The sequence below is a fragment of the Elaeis guineensis genome, chromosome 2, assembly GCF_000442705.2.
Source record: "Elaeis guineensis isolate ETL-2024a chromosome 2, EG11, whole genome shotgun sequence".
Classification (NCBI taxonomy): Eukaryota; Viridiplantae; Streptophyta; class Magnoliopsida; order Arecales; family Arecaceae; genus Elaeis; species Elaeis guineensis.
Window position 1 is genome coordinate 72083181 of NC_025994.2, and position 23420 is coordinate 72106600.

The 23420-nt window shown below is 40.5% G+C and overlaps 3 protein-coding genes across 4 annotated transcripts; 2 read left to right on the forward strand and 1 right to left on the reverse strand.

The window, feature by feature from the left end:
• Positions 1-1336: 1336 nt before the first annotated feature.
• LOC105058674 (uncharacterized) lies at positions 1337-6956 on the reverse strand. Of its 2 annotated transcripts, none has more exons than XM_010941723.3 (7): positions 6550-6956; positions 5706-5943; positions 5366-5556; positions 3418-3653; positions 2446-2689; positions 2178-2285; positions 1337-1668 (listed from the first exon to the last, which is right to left on the reverse strand). In XM_010941723.3, exons 1-7 carry the CDS (start codon positions 6766-6768, stop codon positions 1531-1533), a joined length of 1374 nt encoding a protein of 457 aa, XP_010940025.2. In that variant the 5' UTR covers positions 6769-6956; the 3' UTR covers positions 1337-1530. The 2 variants fall into 2 exon arrangements, with proteins under 2 accessions (XP_010940025.2, XP_010940010.2); XM_010941708.4 differs by having other exon boundaries at positions 5366-5577; positions 6550-6952.
• Positions 6957-9859: 2903 nt separating this feature from the next.
• LOC140855633 (LOB domain-containing protein 37-like) lies at positions 9860-10970 on the forward strand. The gene is made up of 2 exons (XM_073251833.1): positions 9860-10238; positions 10353-10970. Exons 1-2 carry the CDS (start codon positions 10055-10057, stop codon positions 10745-10747), a joined length of 579 nt encoding a protein of 192 aa, XP_073107934.1. The 5' UTR covers positions 9860-10054; the 3' UTR covers positions 10748-10970.
• A 7448-nt stretch (positions 10971-18418) lies between these two features.
• LOC140855268 (uncharacterized) lies at positions 18419-19012 on the forward strand. The gene has a single exon (XM_073251137.1). It carries the CDS (start codon positions 18419-18421, stop codon positions 19010-19012), a length of 594 nt encoding a protein of 197 aa, XP_073107238.1.
• Positions 19013-23420: the final 4408 nt, after the last annotated feature.

Below are 23420 nucleotides of genomic sequence, written 5' to 3' on the forward strand. Positions count from 1 at the left end.
GCAAGGACTGAGTAGATCGAACGGTGATTCTTGAGGAAGACTCTTCCATTGTGTTCCAACCAAATGTGCAAAGAAACAAATAAGTTGATCCCTTGCCTCTTAGATTGGAAGGCCATAATTCATGCAGATTGGAGGGCCAACCTCTTAGATTCGAATATGTTATGACCATTGCCCAAATACTTTCAGAAAAACGGCAACTAAGGAACAGGTAGGAATGACTTTTATTAATCCTGTAACTTAAGAAGTTAGATTATCAGTAATTAAAAATTCAGCTTTGGATCTATCAATAGTTTATTTAAATAATTGAAAAACAAGTGAAGCTGTAAATTTGGTTGGCCTTGCATCAAAATTCACAAAAACTAAAATTAATTTAAAGTTTTATCGTAGATGTGAAAATGTTTTCATCACCACATATATGAAATCAGCAAATTGACATCTTGATGTGGAGGAGAGGTAGTGGCAAAAGTTGACACCTAATGATCTTATCTTATTTTCTATAGGTTGGGACCAAGGTTTTTCAGTTTAGGCCAAGCACAACTCAGATTTTTTGACTTAAAATATAAATGTGGCAGGCAAAACTTTGATATGATTTGAACAATGAGAATGAAATTCTATTTGGGCAAGACAACTTAGATTGGGTTGAGTTATGACCTTGGATAAAGATTTTATGGATGATTAGTCCTTTTTAATTTTAGTTATTTAATTTATCCTGAAAATGAGATATATTGTAGTTCTAAAAAAATTCAGTTAAATAATTAAACTCAATTGGCCGAAGATCAAGTATTATAAATTAAAAATTGTGTTATGGATTAAAAGGGTCAATGGAGTCATGGCCTTCAAAGAAATTTTATGGCCGATTCTCGGTGCATTTGACTTGCACTGCGGCATCTGTGAATTTATCAATAAGGTTGGCTATTTTCATTTGTTCATCTGTATGCAGAACCATCATGAAACAAATCTACAATGGTGTTTTGTAGAGAGGAAAAACAAAAATAATGCCAATTTTACTGAACATGACCTTAAACTACCAACACAAGTTATCATGCACTACTTGAAATTTCATTCAGCATTTTAAACATAAATGTGTTGGAATTCTGAAATTTGAATGATTGGATTAGTGCTTATAGCTTCGATACCTATGTAATATTTACTTATTTTAAGGTTTAACCAATGTATTGTTTTCTTGGCATAATTATTTGGGTTGATCTGTTGAGTATGACATCTTACGGTGTGTTTTTTGAGACAATTGTTCATGGCTTTGGTATGACATGGATCTCTTGACATCAATGTTTGAAAGTATTCTATTAATTTAAATAACTACCATAGGTCCACAACAGAGAATAAAATTTTGCATTTGCCATAAGAGAAAAATGGCACATTTAACCAATAATATTTTTGAACCCTGTTTTCTTTTTCCCCCTTCTGAAAGGGAGCAAGCAGCAATTTATGCATGAGGCAATTGATGACAGTAGCACTAGGAACCATATCAGGAGCTACCTTCCATCCAAAAATTAATACAAAGCAACAACATCAATCATCAGTAAGTAGACCTGCCGCTGGGTTTGGTGTGATGGGCAAATTTCCATCATATGTGCACTTTAGGATGTCTGGTGTTCTCTTCACAATTTGCGGTCCTGCTGGTATTTTCCCAGATTTTGGCCGTACGTCCTTTGCTCCCATTGCATCATAGTCATACATACAAGAGAAAAAACAAAAGCACAAAATTAGTTATGATCAGCTAGCTATTGCTTGAAATTCCCCCAAGACTAATGCTTAAGATAAGATAGCAAGAGTAGTTTAGTTGGCTGCCGGGAAGTCTGAACTCCTGTATTAAGTTTTTCAGAGGGGAAAGAGCTTTGCTGCAGTAATATGTGTTTTGCTGCAGTAATATGTGTTTCTACTAGAGAAGCTCCTAAAAAAACCATATCTAATATGACTCTGAGGTGGGTGTGGTGACAGGTACAAAGAGAGGGCCAGAGTGTATTTTGCATTCGATCTCTTTAAGTGCTTCCGCAAAATGAATGTCATTTCTCCAGTAACTGACATGCATTGCTTTTGGGTTCATGATGGAGTTTCTTATGTGGCAGTACACAAATGGAGAGACATGACAAATGCAGTCAAATCAAGAAGAGATACAACACTAGGGAGCTGGTCTGAACAAGCACCAAACTACCAACCTGATCAAAAATGGCAGTAGGGATGGCAAGGGTTGCAACAGCATTGGGCGAGTCCACAATTCCTGAAATCCTCCCTTCACAGGGGCAGCAAGACAGTAGCAGATAAACCTGAATAGGATGCATTGACAACCCATGGCTATTGTTACTCTTGAGAGCATGAAATATTATATTGTGGTTTTTCTTTTTGATGCAATGGGAGGGCGAGCCTCCCTTTATTAATAAGGGAGTATCCAATTTTTGGTAAGTTAGCAAGGTTTTGTTTACCTACCTGCTCTTTGGAGTATCCAAATTTTGAGAGGTAGTCGATGGCATGGAGGACTGCACGCTTGTAGGCAACTGTGGCATCGAGGTAGTGCTGCCGCCCAGCCTCATCCACACTGATGCCCTCAAAGACTAACCACTCTGAGAACCTAGGCTCCACAGGTCCTATCTCAAAGATTGGATTCACATGCAGTGGGCTGGGGCCCATGGGTGTTAGATACTCTCTCATTCCGCCTCTTATGATCTCACACCTGAAAAGCAGGAATGCATTTCAAATTACCGCAAGCATTAGAACAAGTTGTCATATAAGCACAGTTTTGTTTGTCTGGTTATTCGATGCATACAATTATGGCGTCTTGGCATTGGAACCAGACAACCTAACTAGAAATTTTAATGCAGGTTGGATTACTTCAACATTCTATAAGTTTGGAAATTCCCTGGACATTGTTTCTAAACATCAACATAGTGCATGTGCTTTTAGTGATGCTGAACTTAACAGCCATGCCAATAAATGTGAATTGTACGCACTTATAGTATGAAAATGGAAATAACCTTGTTTACTGGTTTCAAGTGTAGTTGGGATAAATTGATTCATGGAAGAAGAACTGTGAAGGTGTTATTAATGGAAATAAGCCATGTTAACTTGTTTCTTGTGTAGTTGGGGTAAGTTGATATGTGGAAGTACTTTAAAGGTGTTGTTGGGAATGGTCGCATATTTCTATTTCTATTTTTTTTGTTTTGAGGTATCTTGTGGATGGAGGTGCTGATCTGTTCATGGATGATGATTATTCGTTATTGCTGCTTCATGCTACTGGTTAAGAGATATATCAACTCATGTAACACATGCCCTAACTGTCGCCACACCCCCATTTTTTCATTTTACAAAAAGATTACGCTGGACTCCCTGTTTCTTTAGAATTACTGTCAGTCATCACTAAATGTATGCACTATGATAGGAAAAGGGAAATTAGGATGTTACTTGAGCTCAAGGAATCCGCTCATCTCTATTGCTCCACAAAATGAAACTTCACCATCACCTTGCGAAAAGTGCATGTCACCAGTACTAAGATTTGCTCCATCTACAAATACTGGAAGATATACCTTTGAACCCCTACTTAGATTTTTGATGTCGCAATTCCCTCCATTTTCCCTTCCAGGGATTGTCCTTGCAGCCTCATTTGCAATCCTTTCCCATTCTGGTGTCCCTTCTTCAATCTTCATATGTTGCATAGATAAAATGCTTAGCTCTTGTTCTAACTATGCAGTAATATAAATTTGAAAATATTCTGATGAATATAATTTAGGCAGCCCAACAACAAGTTTTGCAGATTTACATAACTCAAATTTGGCCTAACTTTATGTATCTGATTTTACTGCAAACATTTCCTGGCAACCATACTGGTATAAAGTGGAGAAGCAGTCTAGATGGTATGTTTATAAAATGACAAGATGGTGTTGGTATTTAGTGAATCTAGTAAGATGTGGTTGTATGCATTTCATGAATGACAAAATAAGTTTAATTCAGTTTTAAGTTCTCCAAATGATTAATAACGGTATTGCTAAATGGTTTGTGAAAAATGTTGTAAGTTGAATGCGCAAACTGTAACAAAATGAGGAGAATTTGGATCAGACAGTTTTCAAGATGTGGTTAATCAGAAAAACATGGTCCATAATATTCTGGTAATAGGCCTCATAAGCCAAGTGAATGGGACTGGGGCACAGGGTGGAGGTGGAAGTTTAATTTTCCCATGTTGCTTTTAGAATTCCATGTCTCGGTTTTAGCACTTGGATATTTTTTCAGTCTAATAATTTAGCGTGCTTTTTTGAAGAAATCAACTTGTAGCACTAAAATTGAAAGATCGATGAACTTTTTGATGTGCACTGAAAGCTCATACAACCGAAATGAGGCATAACACCTTGCATATAATATACAATGTATGCGAAATACATGGAGCCCCTCATGTTCAATGTGCAAAAGATCAATGAATGCACTAATATGTGCATATGATACAACAAGATATCCTTATATTGGGTGATACTCTTGCTTCCTCCTGCCTAGAAACTCAGAGATTATAGTCTTAGTCATTGCTTGATAGATGGTGATAATGTCTAAAATGTCAGAGTCTTTTTTTCAGAGAAATGAACTTCTAAAATTTACAGATGAATATATGACAGAATTCTTATAGTAACTTTAAACATCTATGTGAGTTTGTCTTTCCAGATGGTCAGACTGGATATGGAGAGCAGTATGTTTGCTGCCTCCACATTCTCTCAGTTCTAGGAAACATATTTTTGAATTGCAAGTCTCAAAGATTGTGTCTTGATTATCTATACAGTATTACTGCTTCTATAACTAAGTAAGAATTTAGCTATATATACATTTATCATGTCACTTATCATCTTATCCTGAAAGACATTCTTGAAAAATTATACCTGTCACAGAACTGTTTGCCACTTCTAGTTATGATCTGAGAATAATAAAAAGGCCATTTTGTTCTGATTGACACCTGCTTTGCAAAAGCTCAATCCTTGCTTCTCTGGGAATTTTGATCCTACTGTTTTCAAATGGAGCATTCATGTTTCATACATCTGTTGAAAACTAAAGCCTGTTTTTAAGTTCTGATGTGGCTTTCGAGTAGAATTACTGTGGCTCAGCTGATTATAATGTCTTAACAAGATCTGTGACCTTATATTTTGTATATGGTTCTAGTCAAACAATTAAAAAAAGAAATTGACACATGGGAACTTGAAACTGCTTGGCTAAGAGAGTGGAACAATTACAACAGCATGGTCAGACAAGCCATTATGTGCATGCCAAAACCAAGGATCTTAACACTTATGTTACATATTCCATTATCGAAATTAATGCAAGCACTGTTGCTATCATCTTTAAACAATATCTGCATAATTCTTAGCAGTATTCTTACCAATCCAAGAAGGCAATTCTTCCCAGTTGGTAGGTTGGCAAGTGGCCGTTGATGCAAGACTTCGCATAATGTCAGAGATCCAGCGCCACCTTCTGCTAATTTCTTTTCCCTTTCATTCCAAATAGACAAAAGTTTGGGTGAAGGTGCAGTTCCAACTATCCCAGGGTGAGTTAAACCTGGAAATCGAACACCTGTTGAACAGAGCAATATTCCTGTAAGATTGAAATATTGTACAGGCTCAGCCATTCTCAAACTAATTTGGCAGATCATCAGAAAGCTTTTACCTCCGGAATTTTTAATAATCAGAAATAGGGGGAAAAGGAGGAGCGGCGAGGTATACCTGGAATATGAGGGGAGTATGCGAATATTCCTTCAAAATACCAGATTGCTTTTGTTGCGGAAGGGAAGTGGTCGGTTAAGAAGCCACCACCGTTTTCTCTATCAAACGTTGCTGTATAGCCCCATTCATCACCTGGAAGTGGACCTAAGTTGCAGATTTCAACAGCAAGAAGGTCACCAGCCTTAGCTGGAACTCCTTTTGTATCTAAAACTCTCAAGGGCCCACTGAGGTAATGGGTCTGTGGACAGTAGTTGCGGTCAGTTTGCGTACTCAGCGTGGAAAAGATTGTCATGTTGAACTGAATAAAGCTGCTAGTTGCAATATGTAATGTCATATGAAATAAAGAAGGAAATATATGCCAGCCTAAAGTATCAATCTTATCGGAAGAAGCAATGAACTGAACATTATTGAACTTTGTATCTTATCCTGGTCTCTCTTTGATAAGCAAGCTCCTGTTACAAGGAGACAGTTTGGTGATGGGTCTTTGATTTCAGTTGTGTACTATAAGTACCTGTATACACTTGCTTGTTAAAAGTCCAAAATACAGCAGAAACAGTTTGAGGATGACCTTGCATATTTGATTTTTTTTTTTTTTGCTTCTTTCTTCATCTGTTTATTTTGTTTTACTTAATCTTGCTTGATATAATTGAATAAATCCCTAACAACTGTTATGTATTCTGCTCAATTTTTTTGTTCTTTATAGAACTGTCTTACTTTTTGATTGGATGGTAAAGATTCTGTTGCTAAACTTTCTTTTATATCAAATTGGTTGTTGTTGGATTAACAACATAACATATGCAAATAAGCAACTACACAGTTTCAGCAGAAAAGTAATACTTCTTACAATGGTGAGGTCCAAAAACTTTATGTCTGCAGCCGAGTCATTGTCCCCCACGCATCCTCCCGTCCAATCCATCATCTCCACTCGAAAGAGCTCCCCTTCCTTTACATCTGCAACAGGGGGTATGTGTGGGTGCCAGCGATTATGGAGGGGAAGCTTTTGTTCCCATGGCTTTTTCTTCACGTCGATGGGCACCACCAGTCTTGGAGTTCGTGGTGCCATGTCCAGAGGGCTGGGTCGCAGGGAAACGCGAAGCAGAAAGTGAGAAGCGGGGATAGTAGAGAAGAATAGGCAATCCCCGTTTGGGATGATTCACCGCTGGATTTCAAGGATCCAGCAGATGAGCAAAGGGATGATGGAGACGGAAGAAATTGAGAGCGAGGAAGATGATAATGCCAAGCCTGGCACCAATAAGATGGAGTGGTTCTCATCGATGATTGGAGGATGGGATTGCTAATTTGCTACGGCACCACAACAGGCCTGGAATTTAGACTACAATACCCTGGAACTCGTGTTTTAGCCCAGCCTAGCCCGAACCTGGGCCAGGTGTAAGCCTGACCTGATTCTGAGCAGGCCGAGCCTAAACGGGAAAACGTTTGAAGTCTCGGCTGGCCCTGAAAAGAACGGGCCTTTTCCGGCTAGAAAAATTGTTTCTGCACCGCAGGCAGTGAACGCGTACATCGCCTACAATGATAGCTCACACATAGAATCGAAATGTGGTATATGAAAATTTTTTTTTTTTTTTTTTAACTCCTCGCATGAGTCAATCACCGGAACGGTGTGCAAGTTCTGCACCGTTCATGGTGCATTAAGAATTTCTCTTTCCAAATAAGATTTCAATCTGGGCCGAATTGCCCAAGACCCACTTGATCCTAGGGTCGAATCACTCATGCCAGCCAAGCCCATTCGCACCCCTTTTACTGGGACGGGCTAGTATTTTTCATGCAGTTTCATGATAGGCAAAATTCTTTGTGCACCGCAGGTGATATAGAAATCCGACGTAGAGTGCACCGTCTCGTCTGATTTTCTACGTAGTCATCATTTTCCAACGCATATTTAATGCTTGTAAATCGATTTTTTTATTAAAAAATTTTATATGATGAAAATACCTCTGTTCTTTGAAAAAATTGACATTTTATGTCTATATTATAACATCTTGCGTCTATAATATACACAGGATGTCATAATTTTTTTCTAAAGAATAAGAGTATTTTCGTCGTTCAAAACTTTCAAACAAAAAAGTCGACTTACAGACATTAAATACGTATTGAAAAGTGATTGGATAAAAATATTCTTTTCATATTATGATATCCAAGGCCACATTATGACATTCTTGATTATACTACATCACATGATATCATAATTTTTTTCAAGAGACAGAGATATTTTTCATCATATAAAATTTTTAAATAAAAAAATCGACCTGCACATGTGTTGGATAGTGGTAACTATATGAATCAATCGAATAAAATGATGCACTCCATGTCGGATCTTTTGCACCACTCATGATGTACAAAAAAATTTGATAACTATATAAATCAACGGATAGAATGATGCACTTCATGTCGGATCTTTTGCACCACCCGCGGTGCACAAGAAAATTTCTCGTGATAGGCAGTAGGCTGAGATACACTTTAAGAAGTTGAAAAAAAAAAAAAGTTTATGCGGTAGTATGCTATCTTGGAAAGAAGCATATGTGAGATATGCATAATTTCACATGGCCTGACTAGTACTTGTCGAGGTTCTAAATGTAAATTCGCATGTAATTTTTGGTTCGTGGAAATATATATACTGTTCTGTCACCTAACTCGTGCCCAATTTGATTTTGATATCAAAAACTGTGGTAGTAGCTGAAGGCAGGTAGGTTTATTTACGAATGTTACACCTCTAAATACTTAAGGTGTGTTCGATTAGTCATTAAAAAAATATTTTTTATTTTTTAATTTTAAAAAATAAAAATTAAAAAATAATATTTGGTAATATTATAAAAATCAAAAATTAAAATCAAAAAAATTAAAATAATTACTTTATATGTAAAATAAATATTTTTTACTTTTCAAAATTTATTTTTTTACTTTTTCTACCTTCACGCATTTAAAAGTCAAATCAAAAAGTAAATAGTCCGAATTTTTCTTCCTCATCGAACTCTTCACCTCCCCATTACTTTCTCCCTCTCTTTTCGAATCTTTCTCTATTGTCGAGCTCTTCACCTGTCATTCTTGTTTTATAGCAACATAGTTATCGAACATATTTTTTATTTTTTTATTTTTATTCAATAATAAAATAAAAAAATAAAAATAATTTTTAAAAATTAAAAATTAAAATGGGTAACCAAATGTACCCTTAATTAATGGAGTTCAAGTTACAATAACTCCAATTCACTACAAATCCAATTATTCACTACTTTTCTTTACCATCAACCAAATATACTTGTTGCATCCAGAAAGCCAAACTTAGTTATAAACTTACAAGTTGTGTCCACTTTGATTTACTTTTCTTTATCAAAAAAAATAAAAAAAAAAAGAAAATCCTGCAAGATTCAAAGTTTTACGAATAATACGAAACAATCGGAGCTATTTCTAGTTCCACACGTAGCACATGCATGTAATGCAGTAAGACTGCACGAACACACGCCGCTTATCTTGACCTGATCATCTAATTAACCTATAAAAGTTCTAGACAGCCACTTGCTCCCTCAGAGAATTATTAGTGATTTAAACATGGCTGAACAGATGTCATTGCTCCTTATCAAAAAAATGGAGAAAAAACATGTCTTTGCTGACTTTAGACTTTTGCTGATTCCTGACACTTGGGAGCGCATACCAGCCCAGAGCCACCTCCCCTCTTATATGTTGCTGTCACCATAGTTGTTTGATTATTACCCCACAAGCACTTACATTACAGTACACTCAATAGCCGTTGTGCCCACCAGCCACCTTAGCTTTGATCTTATCCTTCCAAGCCCAATTTCGTTACATAAAGAAGGCAAATTAGATACGACCGTTCGCCGCTGCCAGAGGCCGATATATACCAGGCACGTATTAGTATCCATCAGCCATTAGATGTGGAACCCATCATAATCTCTATTCTCTCCCTTCCTTCGCTCCAGGGAAATAGGGAATCCAACGGCTCAGCCAATCACTTCCTTCCGCGGAAACACGGAGCCGCCCCCACCACCCCCTCCCCACGTCCTTGGAACTCTCCCTCTCTAACCACTCTCTTACTTCCATTTAACCACTCTTAAACCCCAAGGTCGAGTTCAATTAACTCTATACGTCCATCCACCAACTCTTTTCTGTATAAATAAAGGTCCCCTTCTGCCTCTCATCCGACCCTCTTGTCTTCCTCTGTTCCTTTCTTTCTTTCTCCCCTCACGTCCTTCCGCCTTAATACATAAACATCTGCTTAAATTGGAGGTCTACGAGAGAGAAACAAAGCAGAAAGAATTAGTTGTTTCGTTTGATGAGATTGGAGAGGCGGTCATTGGGTGAGGAGGAATTTATATAGGATGAGCTGCAACGGGTGCCGCGTGCTTCGAAAAGGTTGCAGCGACACGTGCATCCTCCGGCCGTGCCTCGACTGGATCGAGAGCGCGGAGGCCCAGGCCCACGCCACCGTCTTCGTCGCCAAGTTCTTCGGCCGCGCCGGCCTCATGTCCTTCCTCTCCTCCGTCCCCTCTCCCCACCGCCCCTGTATCCGCCCCCCCCCCCCCCCTTTCCTCTCTTTCTGTAATCCGAATCCTCTGCTCTCGAATGAATCGCTGGGTCATTTGATTCTAATAGTTTCTTTCTTGGATTTTGTTCTAGCTCTGTTCCGATCGCTGCTGTTCGAGGCGTGCGGGAGGACGATAAATCCGGTGAGCGGCGCGGTGGGCCTGCTGTGGGCCAGGAAGTGGCACCTCTGCCAGGCGGCGGTGGAGACGGTGCTCCGCGGCGGAGCTCTCCGCCCGCTGCCGGACGTCGGCGTTGTTGCTGCCGGCGAGGTCGAGGAGCTCTACGGGCCGCCTCCCAACATCGGACGGACGTCCTCGGAGAGTTCTCCTCTGTGTGATCTGGACTTGTGTCTGATGCCGAGGTCACCGGTGGAGGCCGGGGAGCCTCGGCGGCGGGCGGCGACGCCGTCGAGGAAGTCGGAGGAGTCGGTGACGACGAGCGCAGGGACCGGCGATGAAAAGCCGGGGCTTTTGAACCTTTTCGTCTGAGCGCGGCGGCCGTCGTGCAGGGGGGGAGGTGTGGGGGGACTCTGTCGGTGTTTCTCGTCCCCGTTGACCGTTTTTTAAATGCGGAAATGGGAAGCCGAGAAGGATCTCTTCTGCTCTTTTTTTTTCCTCTCTTTTTTTTCCATATCGGTGTAATTACTGGCATTGAGCTCAAGACGCAGAAAAATGAAATAGATGTCGGTAGTCTACGTATTTGTAACTCTTACATCAATTGTTTGCTGTTGTTATTATCTTAGATTTTTTTTTTTTTTTTTTTTTTTTTTTTGGGTGGAAATCTTAGATGCTACACTTTCAACGAATAATTTTAATCTCAATTTATAATTTATAATTAATTAATTAATTAATTTTGACACTGGATGCTATACGTGTGATCACACTGTTATCCACACACACAAACAGTGGGTGCATCTAATAAAAAAATGAAGAGGAGAAGCTATCATTTATGTGAGCCAGCAAAATTCAGACAAAATCGTATCAAAAATTTAAAATCAAAACCGTCGTACCACCGACAAAAATCATAATTTATATCTTGTGAGCAGTGGTGAAATCTGACATCAAATATGGAAGAACAAAATAATAATTTATTAATAATTTTTAAAATAATATTTATAATAAATAATAAAATAAAAATATATATTTAAAAATAAAAATAAATAAAAATATTATTTTATTAATCTGCAAAATAATTTTGATTATATAAAAATTTTAATAATTTTTTCATATTAAAAATTGAAAATAAATAAGATTAAAAAATAAATAAACAACTATTTATTTTTAAAAAAATTATTAATTTTTAATAAAAAATAATATATAAATTAATTATATTATTTTTTAAAATTGATGGATTGATAATATGTGTAAAATTAAAATATTAAGAAAGTCATTATATATATATATATATATAATAAATATTTTAAAATTATGTGAGGGACTGTGGCTCTCGCTCTCCCTCAGAGTCCCTCTTATGCTCTACCATGCTCTGCTACTGCTTGTGAGTCGTGAAGGGATAACATGTTCTGAACTGTCCAGGATATTAAAAGAAAAATATCACTGTTATTGTCTCTGAAACAAAATATGACTCGAAAAAATCACGTAGTTGGCATGCAAAAGAGGCCTGTATGATTTGCGAGTAGTCATTGTTTAAGAAGTGGATCCATCCGCTGCAGTTAGGTGTTCTAATTATGCAATGCACCATCCTCGTAATATTTACCCATGGAAAGTTTCCAAGTTCGGGGGTTGTGGGCGTGGTGCGAGAAGGTGGGAGAAAGACGGCTCTTGGGAGAGGAAAGAGACAAATCAAATTAAGGCTATGAGATGGATGGGATAGGCCTGGGTCCCCCTCACACGCGAGATTGACAGAAAGGCTCAGAACAATCTTGCAGCGGCCAACATTAATCCACAGTGAGACCCGCTTTTTCTCCCACATGCTGTTTGATGACATGTCGATTTCCAATTGGTCCTTATGTCCACGCACACAATTGCTACCGTTAGATTTGTAGTGGAGTCCGCCGCTACGTAATCTAGAGAGAGAGGACGGGCCAATGGGAGATCGAAACGTCAGCAGACAGGGATCGATCGTGGGAGCTGGGATGTGGGACGTTGGCATTCGCTGCGGCCACCATCTGCATAAAGAAATGGGGACGTGGGGTTTGGGTGATGACTGGGGGAGGCAGCTAAGATCGGTCAGCATCAGAGTCGACTGCATAAGATGGGATCCAAGGGCTTCCCCACCGAGGGCAAAAACCTATTGCTGATGTCAAAAGTATATCCGGGAAGGACCTCTTGGAACGCCCTGCCTACTGCACATGCCCAACCACGCATAAGATAATAATAATTTATCTAGCAGAACTCACTAAAAAAAAAAAAAAAAAAAAAAAAAAAAAGGAGGAAGGAGAGAACTTTTGGCAGCCATCGATGTCTCCTCCCCGCCACCACTTTCTCATTGTCCCAGATCTTCCTCTCCCTCCCTGTCTAGCACCTTTAGGGTCCATTTTCTCCTCTGTTTACATTATCATGATTGCCGCGGTCCTCATACATATTTATCTTTTAAAAATTTAATATTTTTTTATTTAATCCATCATCTCATTCTTTGTAAGTAGTGATCATAGTAAGAACTGATTTAACTGGACTCATCAGATCACATCTATCTCTAATCTTGTCCAAAATGAAAAAATATTTTTTGTTTTTTTGCATCTGTTCATTGAAAAGAGATCTGGTGCTGGCGTCCCGATCGATGACCAACATTACGGCGTGATCTTACAATTTGCTGATATCTAATTTATTGTCTCATTGAGATATATTTACATTTTACTGATAAACATCTTAAACGGAAGACACATATAGTTAAATTATTATTATGTCTAAATATATATTACGCATCTGACTAATATACATGTGAGTTTTTTCAATAAAATGATATATATATATATTCAAAAAATTTATAGATATGTCCCTTCTATTTTGTCGATACATGCCCTTACATTTGTATACACCACAAATATGATATAGTTTTCAATGCACACTTGAGCCCACTTGGTATCTCATCTATGTTGATTTGTATACGTTCCCGAGGAATCGAATGATGGCTCCATCCATTGCTCATGGTATAGTTTCTTCACAGGACGATGATGGTGATGTTGGGAGGTAGAGGCCATCGTCGATAAGACAAAAGTGCGAGGGTTGATAATTATAAAAAAAAATAGGGTGACTGGGGAGAAGGGAATAATTGGTAATAATCAGTCGGTGGCGTTTTTGTTGAAGGAGAAGAAAAAAAAGGAAAGGGAAAATATTTATCTTTAGATTTTTTTTTAAAAAATTGTACTCGAGGAGATGTAAGCCTGACGGCATCCTTCCTTCTCAGATGGTTGGTTGAGCTGTGCTTCTCCGTGAGAGTCGCGTGTCGTCAGCGAGGAAAAGGCCTCGTACGATTCTCCCTTTATCCACCGTTCCATCCCCTCTTAACTGTTTCTGGGTTTTTGGACGTGCCCACCAAGTGGATCGCCGACCTAGCGATCAAATCAGTACATTCTGGCCCCACCGATGCAAGAAGGTCCAAACTTATCCAACAGGTTATGTATGGTTTTAAAAATTAAAAAATAATACAAAGTACGCCCAACACAATAACTTATTTCCATTTTTGCGTGCTCGGATCTTCTGAATGACATTTAAAATTAAGTTTTTTATGCTTAAAATAAGTAGTACAGTTGCTAGCTCTACGCAGCTTCTTCTTTTTTTTCTTTTTTTTCTTTTTTTTTTTTTTATTTTTAATTATAAAAAAATTTATATAAAAAAATAATTAATATAAAATTTTATTAATCTTTCACATAAAGACTGTTACGATAATTACTATAAATATCTTCAATCAACATGACAATCATGAAATACCTCAGATCTTCAAATTATTATTAGAATTAAAGCATGGAGCCGCATGCAGGACAGAGCTACTTACATCTTATTCGCTATGTGGTCTGTCCGACGTATTCTTTTGTCTCGATGGGCCAATATCTTAGTACATGAACTGTTCCTATTATCACAGTCGGTTCACCTCATGATGAGTGCAACAGCTGTCCACTTCGATTGGATACACTCAAGCATAACCGACTCCCTTAACCTCATGGGAGCGATTGAAGGTTGAATTATATCATCCGCAATGGCATGTTCAACGATATTGCAATTTTGAGATCGTACGATCTCACAGCTATTCGATCAGCTGTTTGATGGCCTTCTATATAAGCGATTAAAGCCTCGAGGATCAGATAAGTCAATCAATCCCTCAGAGAATTTGTTGCTGTTCCTGTTGTTCTCTGAATCTGACTTGAGCATCGAAAGATCCTCGTCGGAGTGAAAATCTCTGGTTTGGACTTGTTTTGTAGGTCACTCAGTGCCATCATCTCTGTGCGAGGCTCATCATCTTCTTTTCGATCTTAACCAAATCGAGCAGCAACAGATAGAGGAAGGACATAATCTTCATCATGCCTCCAAGACAAACATCATCTTGGCTCTCCAATGCCGCCGCCTCTCGTCGGGTGGAGAGCCAAGCTAACATCTGAGTGTAGCAACCGACGATTGAGACTCCTCTGCCAGCCCAGCCGTCGTTGATCATGACGGATCAATTCAACTTGCTCTTTCAGTAGGTTCAAAACTTGACGGTTACCGTCAGACGATTCAAACTGTTCTGGCATCTCCCCCAATGGTGCCGCAGCCTGCTCAGACTACCCTACACCTCCTTCAGTGGTGCAATCGATGGCCCTCTCGATCGCACCATTGGCGGTTCCCACGGTGGTGCCCCCATCAAATCTGATTTTGCACTCAGCTCCTCAACTGCCACCACAGCTAGAGCCGCATGTGCCTCCTCAGAGCTTGAAGAGGAGACACATCCATTAGAGCCATCAACCGACCAGACGAAGATCTCCAAGTCCACGATCAGGGCATGATTCAACCCCCGATCGCCATTCTCCACAGTACTTTGAAGCCTGCACCATCCGAGATCTTGATATCAAAAGGCAGTTCTAAGCTCTCGGCAAACAGATAGAGAAGAGAATAGAAAATGCACTCAATAATAACACTCCTTGGCACAGCCCTACGAGGGGTATAATAATGAGCCGCCCTTCATCCCGAAGATAGTACAGGAGCCGCTCCCTCGGTACTTCAAGTTGCCTCAGCTCGAGGTCTATGATGGGACCGCCGACCCCATCGATCACTTGAAAATCTTCAAGGCGGCCATGCTCCTCCTGGGAGCATTTGATGCAATCCTCTATCGAGCATTCTCTCTGACTCTCAAGGGAGCGGCTCGAAAGTGGTACTCTAGTTTGAAGCTGGCTTCCATCCACTCTTTTGAGGATTTGTGCTGATCTTTCATCGATCACTTTGTCAGTAGTCGGTGGCAGCAGAAGCGGTCCGACTACCTCCACACCATCAAGCAGAAGAAAGACGAGTCGATCCGTACCTTTGTCAACCATTTTAATGCAACACCTCTGGAGGTCTGAGATCTGGACTAGTAGACTACGATGGCCATGATGATGGGTGGCCTGTTGAAGAATAACTTGAAGAAGTCATTAACCAAAACTTATTCTCAAAATTTTTCGGATATGCTTGTCTGTGCGAAGAAATATGCACGCACGGAGGAGGCCTTTGTCGAAGAGACCTCTATCGGTTCTATTGCGGCAAGACAGAATGAGGAGCGCTCTTCAAGATGAAAGGGGAGAAACCGCCAGTACTCTTGATCCCCACTTCAGAGGTGGAAGAATGGAGGTCGAAACCGTCGATCTCGAAGTCCTCAAAGAAAAGATCGACGACCTTCACCCTTCGAGCATTATAATAATTACACACCCTTAATCATTTCTGGGGGGGAGGTATTGATGGAAATTCAGGTCGAGCTACCTCAGCCTCCTCAAATACAGATGAAATCAGAGTACCATCGTAATCCAAATAAGTATTGCCATTATCATCGTGACCACGATCACGATACTGAAGATTGGCTACAGCTCCATGATGACATTGAGAGGCTCATCAGAAAGAAGAGACTGAATCACTTCATCCGGAGGAGAGCACCTCTACGAGACCTCCTTCAGGAGCGCAACGGTCACCTCTTCTGCCTCAGCAGCCACTCCCTTTGCCTCAGTCGCAGCCAGCACCAATGTAGCCGGTGAGACAGGAAGCAGGGGGACTAGCAACAGTTGAAGACTGACCCATCCATGGTGAAATTTACATGATAACTGGAGGGTCACTTGGGTCGTTGGAGCTTTCGGAGGTGAAGAGGCCAAGACTCGAAGATGAGGGCGAGGATGCTATCATCTTCACTGAGAGGAATGCTGAGGGTGTGCTTGCCCTGCACAATGATGCGGTGGTTGTAACGGCCAATATTATCGATTTTAATATGCACCGTGTATTCATTGATAATGAAAGCTCGATCGATATTTTATATTTTTTTATTTTTACCCAGATGGGATTCACCCTAGATTAGCTAACTAGATTTAACACCTCGATTCAGGATTTCTTCGAAAGTTCGATGATTTTAGAGGGGATGATTAAACTCCCTCTTACTGTGGTTACTGCATCAAAGTGGACGATGATCCAAATTGACTTCTTGGTAGTCAAGCTCCCTTCAGTTTATAATGTAATCCTTAGCTGTCCGAGCTTATGGACTCTAAAGGCTGTGGTGTTGAGCTACCACTTGATGGTGAAGTTTTTAATGCCGAATGGAGTGGGGCAAAATAGGGGTAATCAGGCCATGGCTCGATAATATGTTACTGCCAAACTTCAAGCAGAAGGCTAGCCATCATAGGTGGGAATTCAATCCAAACTTTCTATTGGGTTGGATGTCCGATATGACCTATCCAAGGAACGAGCCCAGCTATCCGAGGACCTCCTGAAGATTTCACTGAGGAAGGAGAATCCCAAACAAACTGCAGAGATCGGCTCACAACCTGGATGAGGTAACGAAGGATCAGCTAACTATTTTTTTATAGAAAAATATGGATCTCTTTGTCTGGTCGACTGCAGACATATCCGATATCGACCCTGAGGTGATGTCCCATCACCTGAAAGTGGATTTAACCTATCGATCAGTTAAACAGAAGAAGCAGAACTTCGCCCCAGAGTGCAAGAAGGCCATATTCAAGGAGATGGACAAACTACTCAAAGCTAGCTTCATTCGAGAAGCATTGTATCCAGATTGACTGACAAATGTTGTCCTAATCAAAAAGATGAATGAAAAGTGGCGTATGTGCATCGACTTCATCAATCTGTCAAGGCCTACCCAAAGGATAGTTATCTATTGTCTTGGATAGATTAGATGGTGGATGCTACTTTTAGACATGAGCTTTTCAGCTTCATGGATGTCTTTTTCGGTTATAATCAGATCTGGATGGCACCTAAAGATGAGAAGAAAACAGCCTTTATTACTGACCATGGACTTTATTATTACAGGATGATGCTCTTTGACTTAAAAAATACAGGGGCTATCTACCAGCGGCTGGTGGACAAGATCTTTAAAGATCAGCTCAGCCGTAATATGGAGACATATGTAGATGATATGCTGGTTAAGAGCCGTGCAGTCCCAGACCACATTGCAGACCTCCAGGAGACCTTCGGCACCGTCCGTCAATTCCAAATAAGGCTAAATCCAGTGAAGTGCACCTTAGGAGTTACCATTAAAAAATTCTTGAGATTCATGATCTCACAAAGAGGTATTGAGGCGAATCCCGAGAAGATCAGGACAATCCTTGAGATGACTCCATTGAAAATAGTTGGAAAGGTGTAGCATCTCACTGGCAGGATCGCTTTGCTCAACCACTTCATCTCTAGATCGATCGAGAGGTGTTTTTCATTTTTTCAGATCCTCAGATAGCCAAAAGACTTCTAATGGACCATTGAATACCAAAAAGTATTTGAGGAATTAAAATAATATCTCAGTTCTCCATCATTGCTCACAAAGCCTCAACTTGGCGAGAACTGAGGCTATACCTCACTGTCTCTCCAATGGTGATCAATGCAGTTCTTGTTTGGAAAGAAGAGTGAATTCAGAGGCCCATATATTATACCAGCAAAGTTCTTCACGATGCAGAGATCAGATACTCTAAGCTTGAGAAGCTAATTTTTATATTGGTTGTCACGATAAAAAAACTGCGACCTTATTTTCAGGCTCATATAGTGATGCTGCTCACAGATCAACCAATCAAGACCGTTCTCCACCGTTTGGACATCTCAAGATGGATTGCAAAGTGGGCATTGGAACTTGTCAAACTAGACGTGCAGTACCATCCAAAGCTCGCTATAAAAGCCCAGGTGCTGGCGGACTTCATTTTTGAATGTATCATCCCGAACAGGCAAAGCTCACAAGATGGAGAACGCTCAAGGGCTGTCGAGTGCTCAAAAGCTGGTGAAAGCTCGAGGTATGAGGAGACAGACATAGGATCTGACCTTGAAGAGTTATGGACACTGCATGTCAACGGCTCGTCGAATGCTTTTGGAGCTAGAGCCGGGCTAATTTTGACCGATCTTGAAGGTGACGTTGCAGGATACGCACTGCGCTATAAATTTTTGGCCACTAATAATACAACAGAATATGAAGCTCTACTTGTCGGTCTCAAAGTGGTGAGAGAAGCCAGAGCACCGCACCTCAAAGTCTTCAATGACTTTCAGCTTGTGATGGGACATATAAAGGGCGGATACAAGACACGAGAGGAGAACATAAAAAAAATATCTCTAAAAGATAAAAGATTTAACCTCAGTCTTTCTGAGCTTTGACATTCAACAAGTCCCCATAACAGACAATGCTAGGGCAGATGCACTATTAAAGCTAGTAGTCTTAGCGTCTGCTGATTTAGAGAACGGGACCTACTTCAAGGTGCTCAAAGCTTTGACCCTTGAGGAGCCTTTCATTGTCCAGAAGAACCCTACTGGATCGATCTCCTGCTCAAGTACCTTAGGTCAAGTGAGCTACCCACTGACCGCAAGAAAGTTTGGAAGATAAGGAAGTAGGCCGTCCGCTATGTCTTGCATGATAACAAACCGTACAAGCGTTGTTCTCTCCACCTCTCCTAAAATGTCTATACTCATTTGAGGCAGATTATGTGCTACCAGAGGTCTACGAAGGAATCTACGAAAGCCACTTGGGGGGTAGATCCCTCTCTTACAAAATTTTTTGATAAGGCTACTACTGACCTATTATGCAGCAGGATGCAGGTGCCTTCGTCAGAAAATACGATCGATGCCAGAGAATCTCTAATATTCAGTGTCAACTGATATCACTTCTAACTCCCATCAGCACCCCGTGGCTATTCGCTCAATGGGGAATGGTTATCCTTGGTCCTTTCCCCCTCGTGTCTGGTCAGTGCAAGTTCCTACTGATGGCCATTGACTATTTTACAAAATGGATCGAGGCTGAGCCTCTGGCTCGTATATTCGAGATGAAGGTAAAAAATTTTATCTAGAAATCAATCATCTACCGTTATGGTCTTCTCCGAGTACTGATCATAGATAACAGTAGGTAGTTTATGGTGCCTGGCTTCATAATTTTATAAAGAATATGAATAGAGCACCGCTTTACCTTAGTTGGCCACCCACAGGCAAATGAGAGGTGAGGTGACCAACAGAATTCTCTTGCAAGGCTTGAAGGCCAGAATTGACCAACTGGGGGGTCCGAGGCAAACGAGCTTCATCATGTATTATGCACCTATCGAACCACTCAGAGGCTTCCAACGGACGAGACTCCTTTCAACCTTGCATTTGAAATAAAGCAGTCATTTCTATGAAATTGAGCTCCCATCTCTTAGAGTCGAAGAATATAATGAAGATACTAATTCCATATAGCTTCAAGCCAATCTCACTTGATCGAAGAAAGCAGAAAATGTGCTGCTGTCAGAATGGCTATCTAGCTATCGTCAGAGGTTGGCCAGATACTACAACACCCGGATTAAAATCAAAGAATTTTGAGTTGGTGACCTAGTATTGTGGCGAGTTTAAATGTGACAGCCCACTGAGTAGGAAAAGCTATCACCCAAATGGGAATGTCCTTATTAGGTAAATAAAGTAGTACATTCGGAGACCTATCAAACCAAGCAACTCGACAAGACTCCACTTTTAGACCTTGGATCTCTACCAACTTGCGCATATATCATCAGTACTATTGTAATGTTGTCATTGTATATCAATACAAATGCTCAAAATCACTAATCTCTACTTGTTCCTGCATCATGAATGATCTATACTTCTTTCACTATGAAAAATTTTCCTGATCATAGCTATGTCTAACAGATGAGGGTTAACCACAGGGACCCTCGGTGATCAATGATCAATCCTCCATAATTTAGAGGTGCGGCTAACTTATAAGACCCCATCAGAGCTCGAGTCATGCAAGAATGAAGGAAGACCCTAAGGAATCTCTGGAGGGCTAACTTATAAGACCCTCAGTTTGTAATCGTGAGATGTGCATACGCTATCTACGGATAGATGTAGCCTCTCACGTGAAGATGAAAAGTGTATATAGTACTTATAGGCACATGCTGCCTCTCGTGTGAAGACGAGAAGTGCACACGCTACCTATAGGCACACACTGTCTCTCGCGTGAAGATGAGATATGCACACGTCGCCCATGGGCATATGCTGTCTCTAGTGTGAAGATGAGAAGTGCACACACTGTCTACGGCACACGCTACCTCTCGCATGAAGATAAGAAGTACACATGCTGCCCATGGGACATGCTGTCTCTCGTACGAAGATGAGAAGTGCACATGCTACCTTTCAAGCACACGCTGTCTCTCGCATGAAGATGAGATGTGTATATGCTGCTTTACTCACAAGCTGAGCCAAGCACACGCTGCCTCTCACATAATAATGGGCATATGCTACTCACTCACAAGATGAGATGAGCACACATTGCCTCTTCCCCATAGGACAGAGCCAAGCCACCACCCATAGGGTCGAGCCAAGCTACCACCTATGGAATAGAGCTCAGTTGCCATCTACTGAGCAAAACTAGCAGCCCTCTAGATGAGGTCATCTTCGGCAAGGTTTGTTCGACGTAATTTTATCTCGAATAAGAACGAACTCATTTCAATTCCTTGGGTTTGGATTAACCTGGATCGAAACAATTCTAAGGGCCTTAGATCGAGGTCAGTCTCTACGTGTTAAGCTAAAAGTATGCAAGCTTGCAAAAAATAAATTTTATTCATTTTTGATGTTTATAAGAAGAAGGACAGCATCTTCAGTGCCACATTGCAAAAAGACATTTGCAAGAAGAAGGATAGCATCTTCAGTGCCATATTACAAAAAGATATTTACAAGAATAAGGATAGTGTCTTCAGCACCACCTTACAAATTTTTTTTACAAGGATGGTGTCCTCAGCACCACATTACAAAAAAAAGAGGGAGAAAGTAATGTAAAATAGAAGAGAGCCACAAAGATCATGCCGGTCCAGAAGCAGATCTCCATCAATCAGTAAACCTAGTTCAGAGCTCTCATCGTCATAGATGATAGCAACGATTAGGTAGTGGATACTCTCCTCGATCTCCAGCTCAAGGATGAGGAAGCTCAGTCCTCATCTGACTAGGAAGCCTTCTCATCGTTATTTTCGGACTGAAAGGAGTGGAGCTCCAAATACGACATTATCTATAGTAGACGGGCCTTGCAGTTCTCAAAACTATCGATAAACCCATCGACGACAATGTCGATGATCTTCCTCCTAAACTCTGCAAAATTCTAATACTCTTGAATGTAGCAGTTTCGGATGTCAGGAGAAATCCGCTCGAACTGGGGGGTACGATGACCCCTGAGCCATGGCAGAGACTGTGAGGTGGAAGGCACTCAGCAAGAGGAAGATGGACCAGCAACCCCGGCTCTCGTCCTTCTCCTGACCTCTCTTATAAAGGCCCATCTCTCCTTCCTCTAGCCTTCACTACCAGCAACGAAGGGTACAAAAGGGAATGTGGGGGTGATGCCACCACGATAGATGGGAGAAATTTCTGTGAAGGGTGGAGATAGGAGATTAAGTTTCTCTGCCTGTGGACCTATATTTATAAGCACCAAAGCCTATCTCAACCACCAACTGATGGCTTGAGTGAATACAGTTATCCACCACCTAATAAATGATGTTATCTTCCCTCAGTCAGAAATAAATCTTAATGATGCTTCGAGAATTAGAACACCGCTATGTGGCATGTGCCTATTGGCCCCATGTCTTCCCTAGGCATTATCCTAGTGGAAGAGTCAGCAGCTACTATTCCCACGACCGCTAGCATTGAAAAAGGATAGAACGAAAGTGCCGCTTGATATTTGTCTAAGATCGGTGCACTCAAGTAATTACCCCAAATCAGCTGGTGTGGGAAGTTGCCTCAGATCAGCATGCACAGCACAAATAAAGACAAGATATGAAAGAAAATAAATTTTATTCATTCCTTCAAAAGCTTTTACAATAATCTCAAGGGATCCAAGGTATAAAAAGAAAAGAAAGCAAAAATCTAAGAAGCTGCATTCGGAGCCGAGGCACCTATCACAAGTTCATCGACTGCAGTTGGGTCCTAAACTTCATTTAAAAAGTCTAAATTCAGTGTTGGATATTTAGCAATAACCCTATCTCAGACCGACTGCTTCCAAGGTCATAAGCATCAGTAGCAAAATCGATCTTCTCATCCTGGCACTCTACTGATGCTCGAAAGTTTGTAATGGCTTTAAGGGCGGCCTCCACCACCTTCTTCTCGGCTACCTTCGGTTGAGCTTCGAGTTTCTTTATTAGTCCTTGTAGTCAAGAGTTTTCTTCGACTATGATTGCACTCCTTTCGAGTTGAGCCTCAAGCCCTTCTATTTTTATTAACAATCGAGAGTTCTCCTCGATGGCCCCTCTCAATGCCGTCTCGGCATCCTCGACTCTTCTCTCGATGGCATCGGCTCTCAGGAGTGTTAAAAAATCGCCACGATTTCATACGTATAGTTCAAAAATTATTTCTAAATATAAATATAGCAAAAATAAATAAATTAAAATATTTTTAATTTATTCACATACCAGATCTAATCTGAACACCATAGTTGGGATCTTGATATGAACATTCAACCATAATCTAAAATCTGAAAAAAAATAAATCATTAAAAAAATCAAATGGAAATCGGATCTCCATATCTCAGATCCTGCGGATGTTTTGGATTTTGATCGTAGCCACG

Bases quoted from the DNA above. Each gene is read 5' to 3' on its own strand.
- LOC140855268 (XM_073251137.1), top strand. From the start codon at position 18,419: ATGCTGCTCACAGATCAACCAATCAAGACCGTTCTCCACCGTTTGGAC.
- LOC105058674 (XM_010941708.4), bottom strand. From the start codon at position 6,768: ATGGCACCACGAACTCCAAGACTGGTGGTGCCCATCGACGTGAAGAAA. The intron at 5,578-5,705 runs GTATACCTCGCC...TCAATCTTACAG, and splicing joins ATACTCCCCTCATATTCCAG to GAATATTGCTCTGTTCAACA. The intron at 3,654-5,365 runs GTAAGAATACTG...CAACATATGAAG, and splicing joins AGAATTGCCTTCTTGGATTG to ATTGAAGAAGGGACACCAGA.
- LOC140855633 (XM_073251833.1), top strand. From the start codon at position 10,055: ATGAGCTGCAACGGGTGCCGCGTGCTTCGAAAAGGTTGCAGCGACACG. The intron at 10,239-10,352 runs GTATCCGCCCCC...ATTTTGTTCTAG, and splicing joins CCCCTCTCCCCACCGCCCCT to CTCTGTTCCGATCGCTGCTG.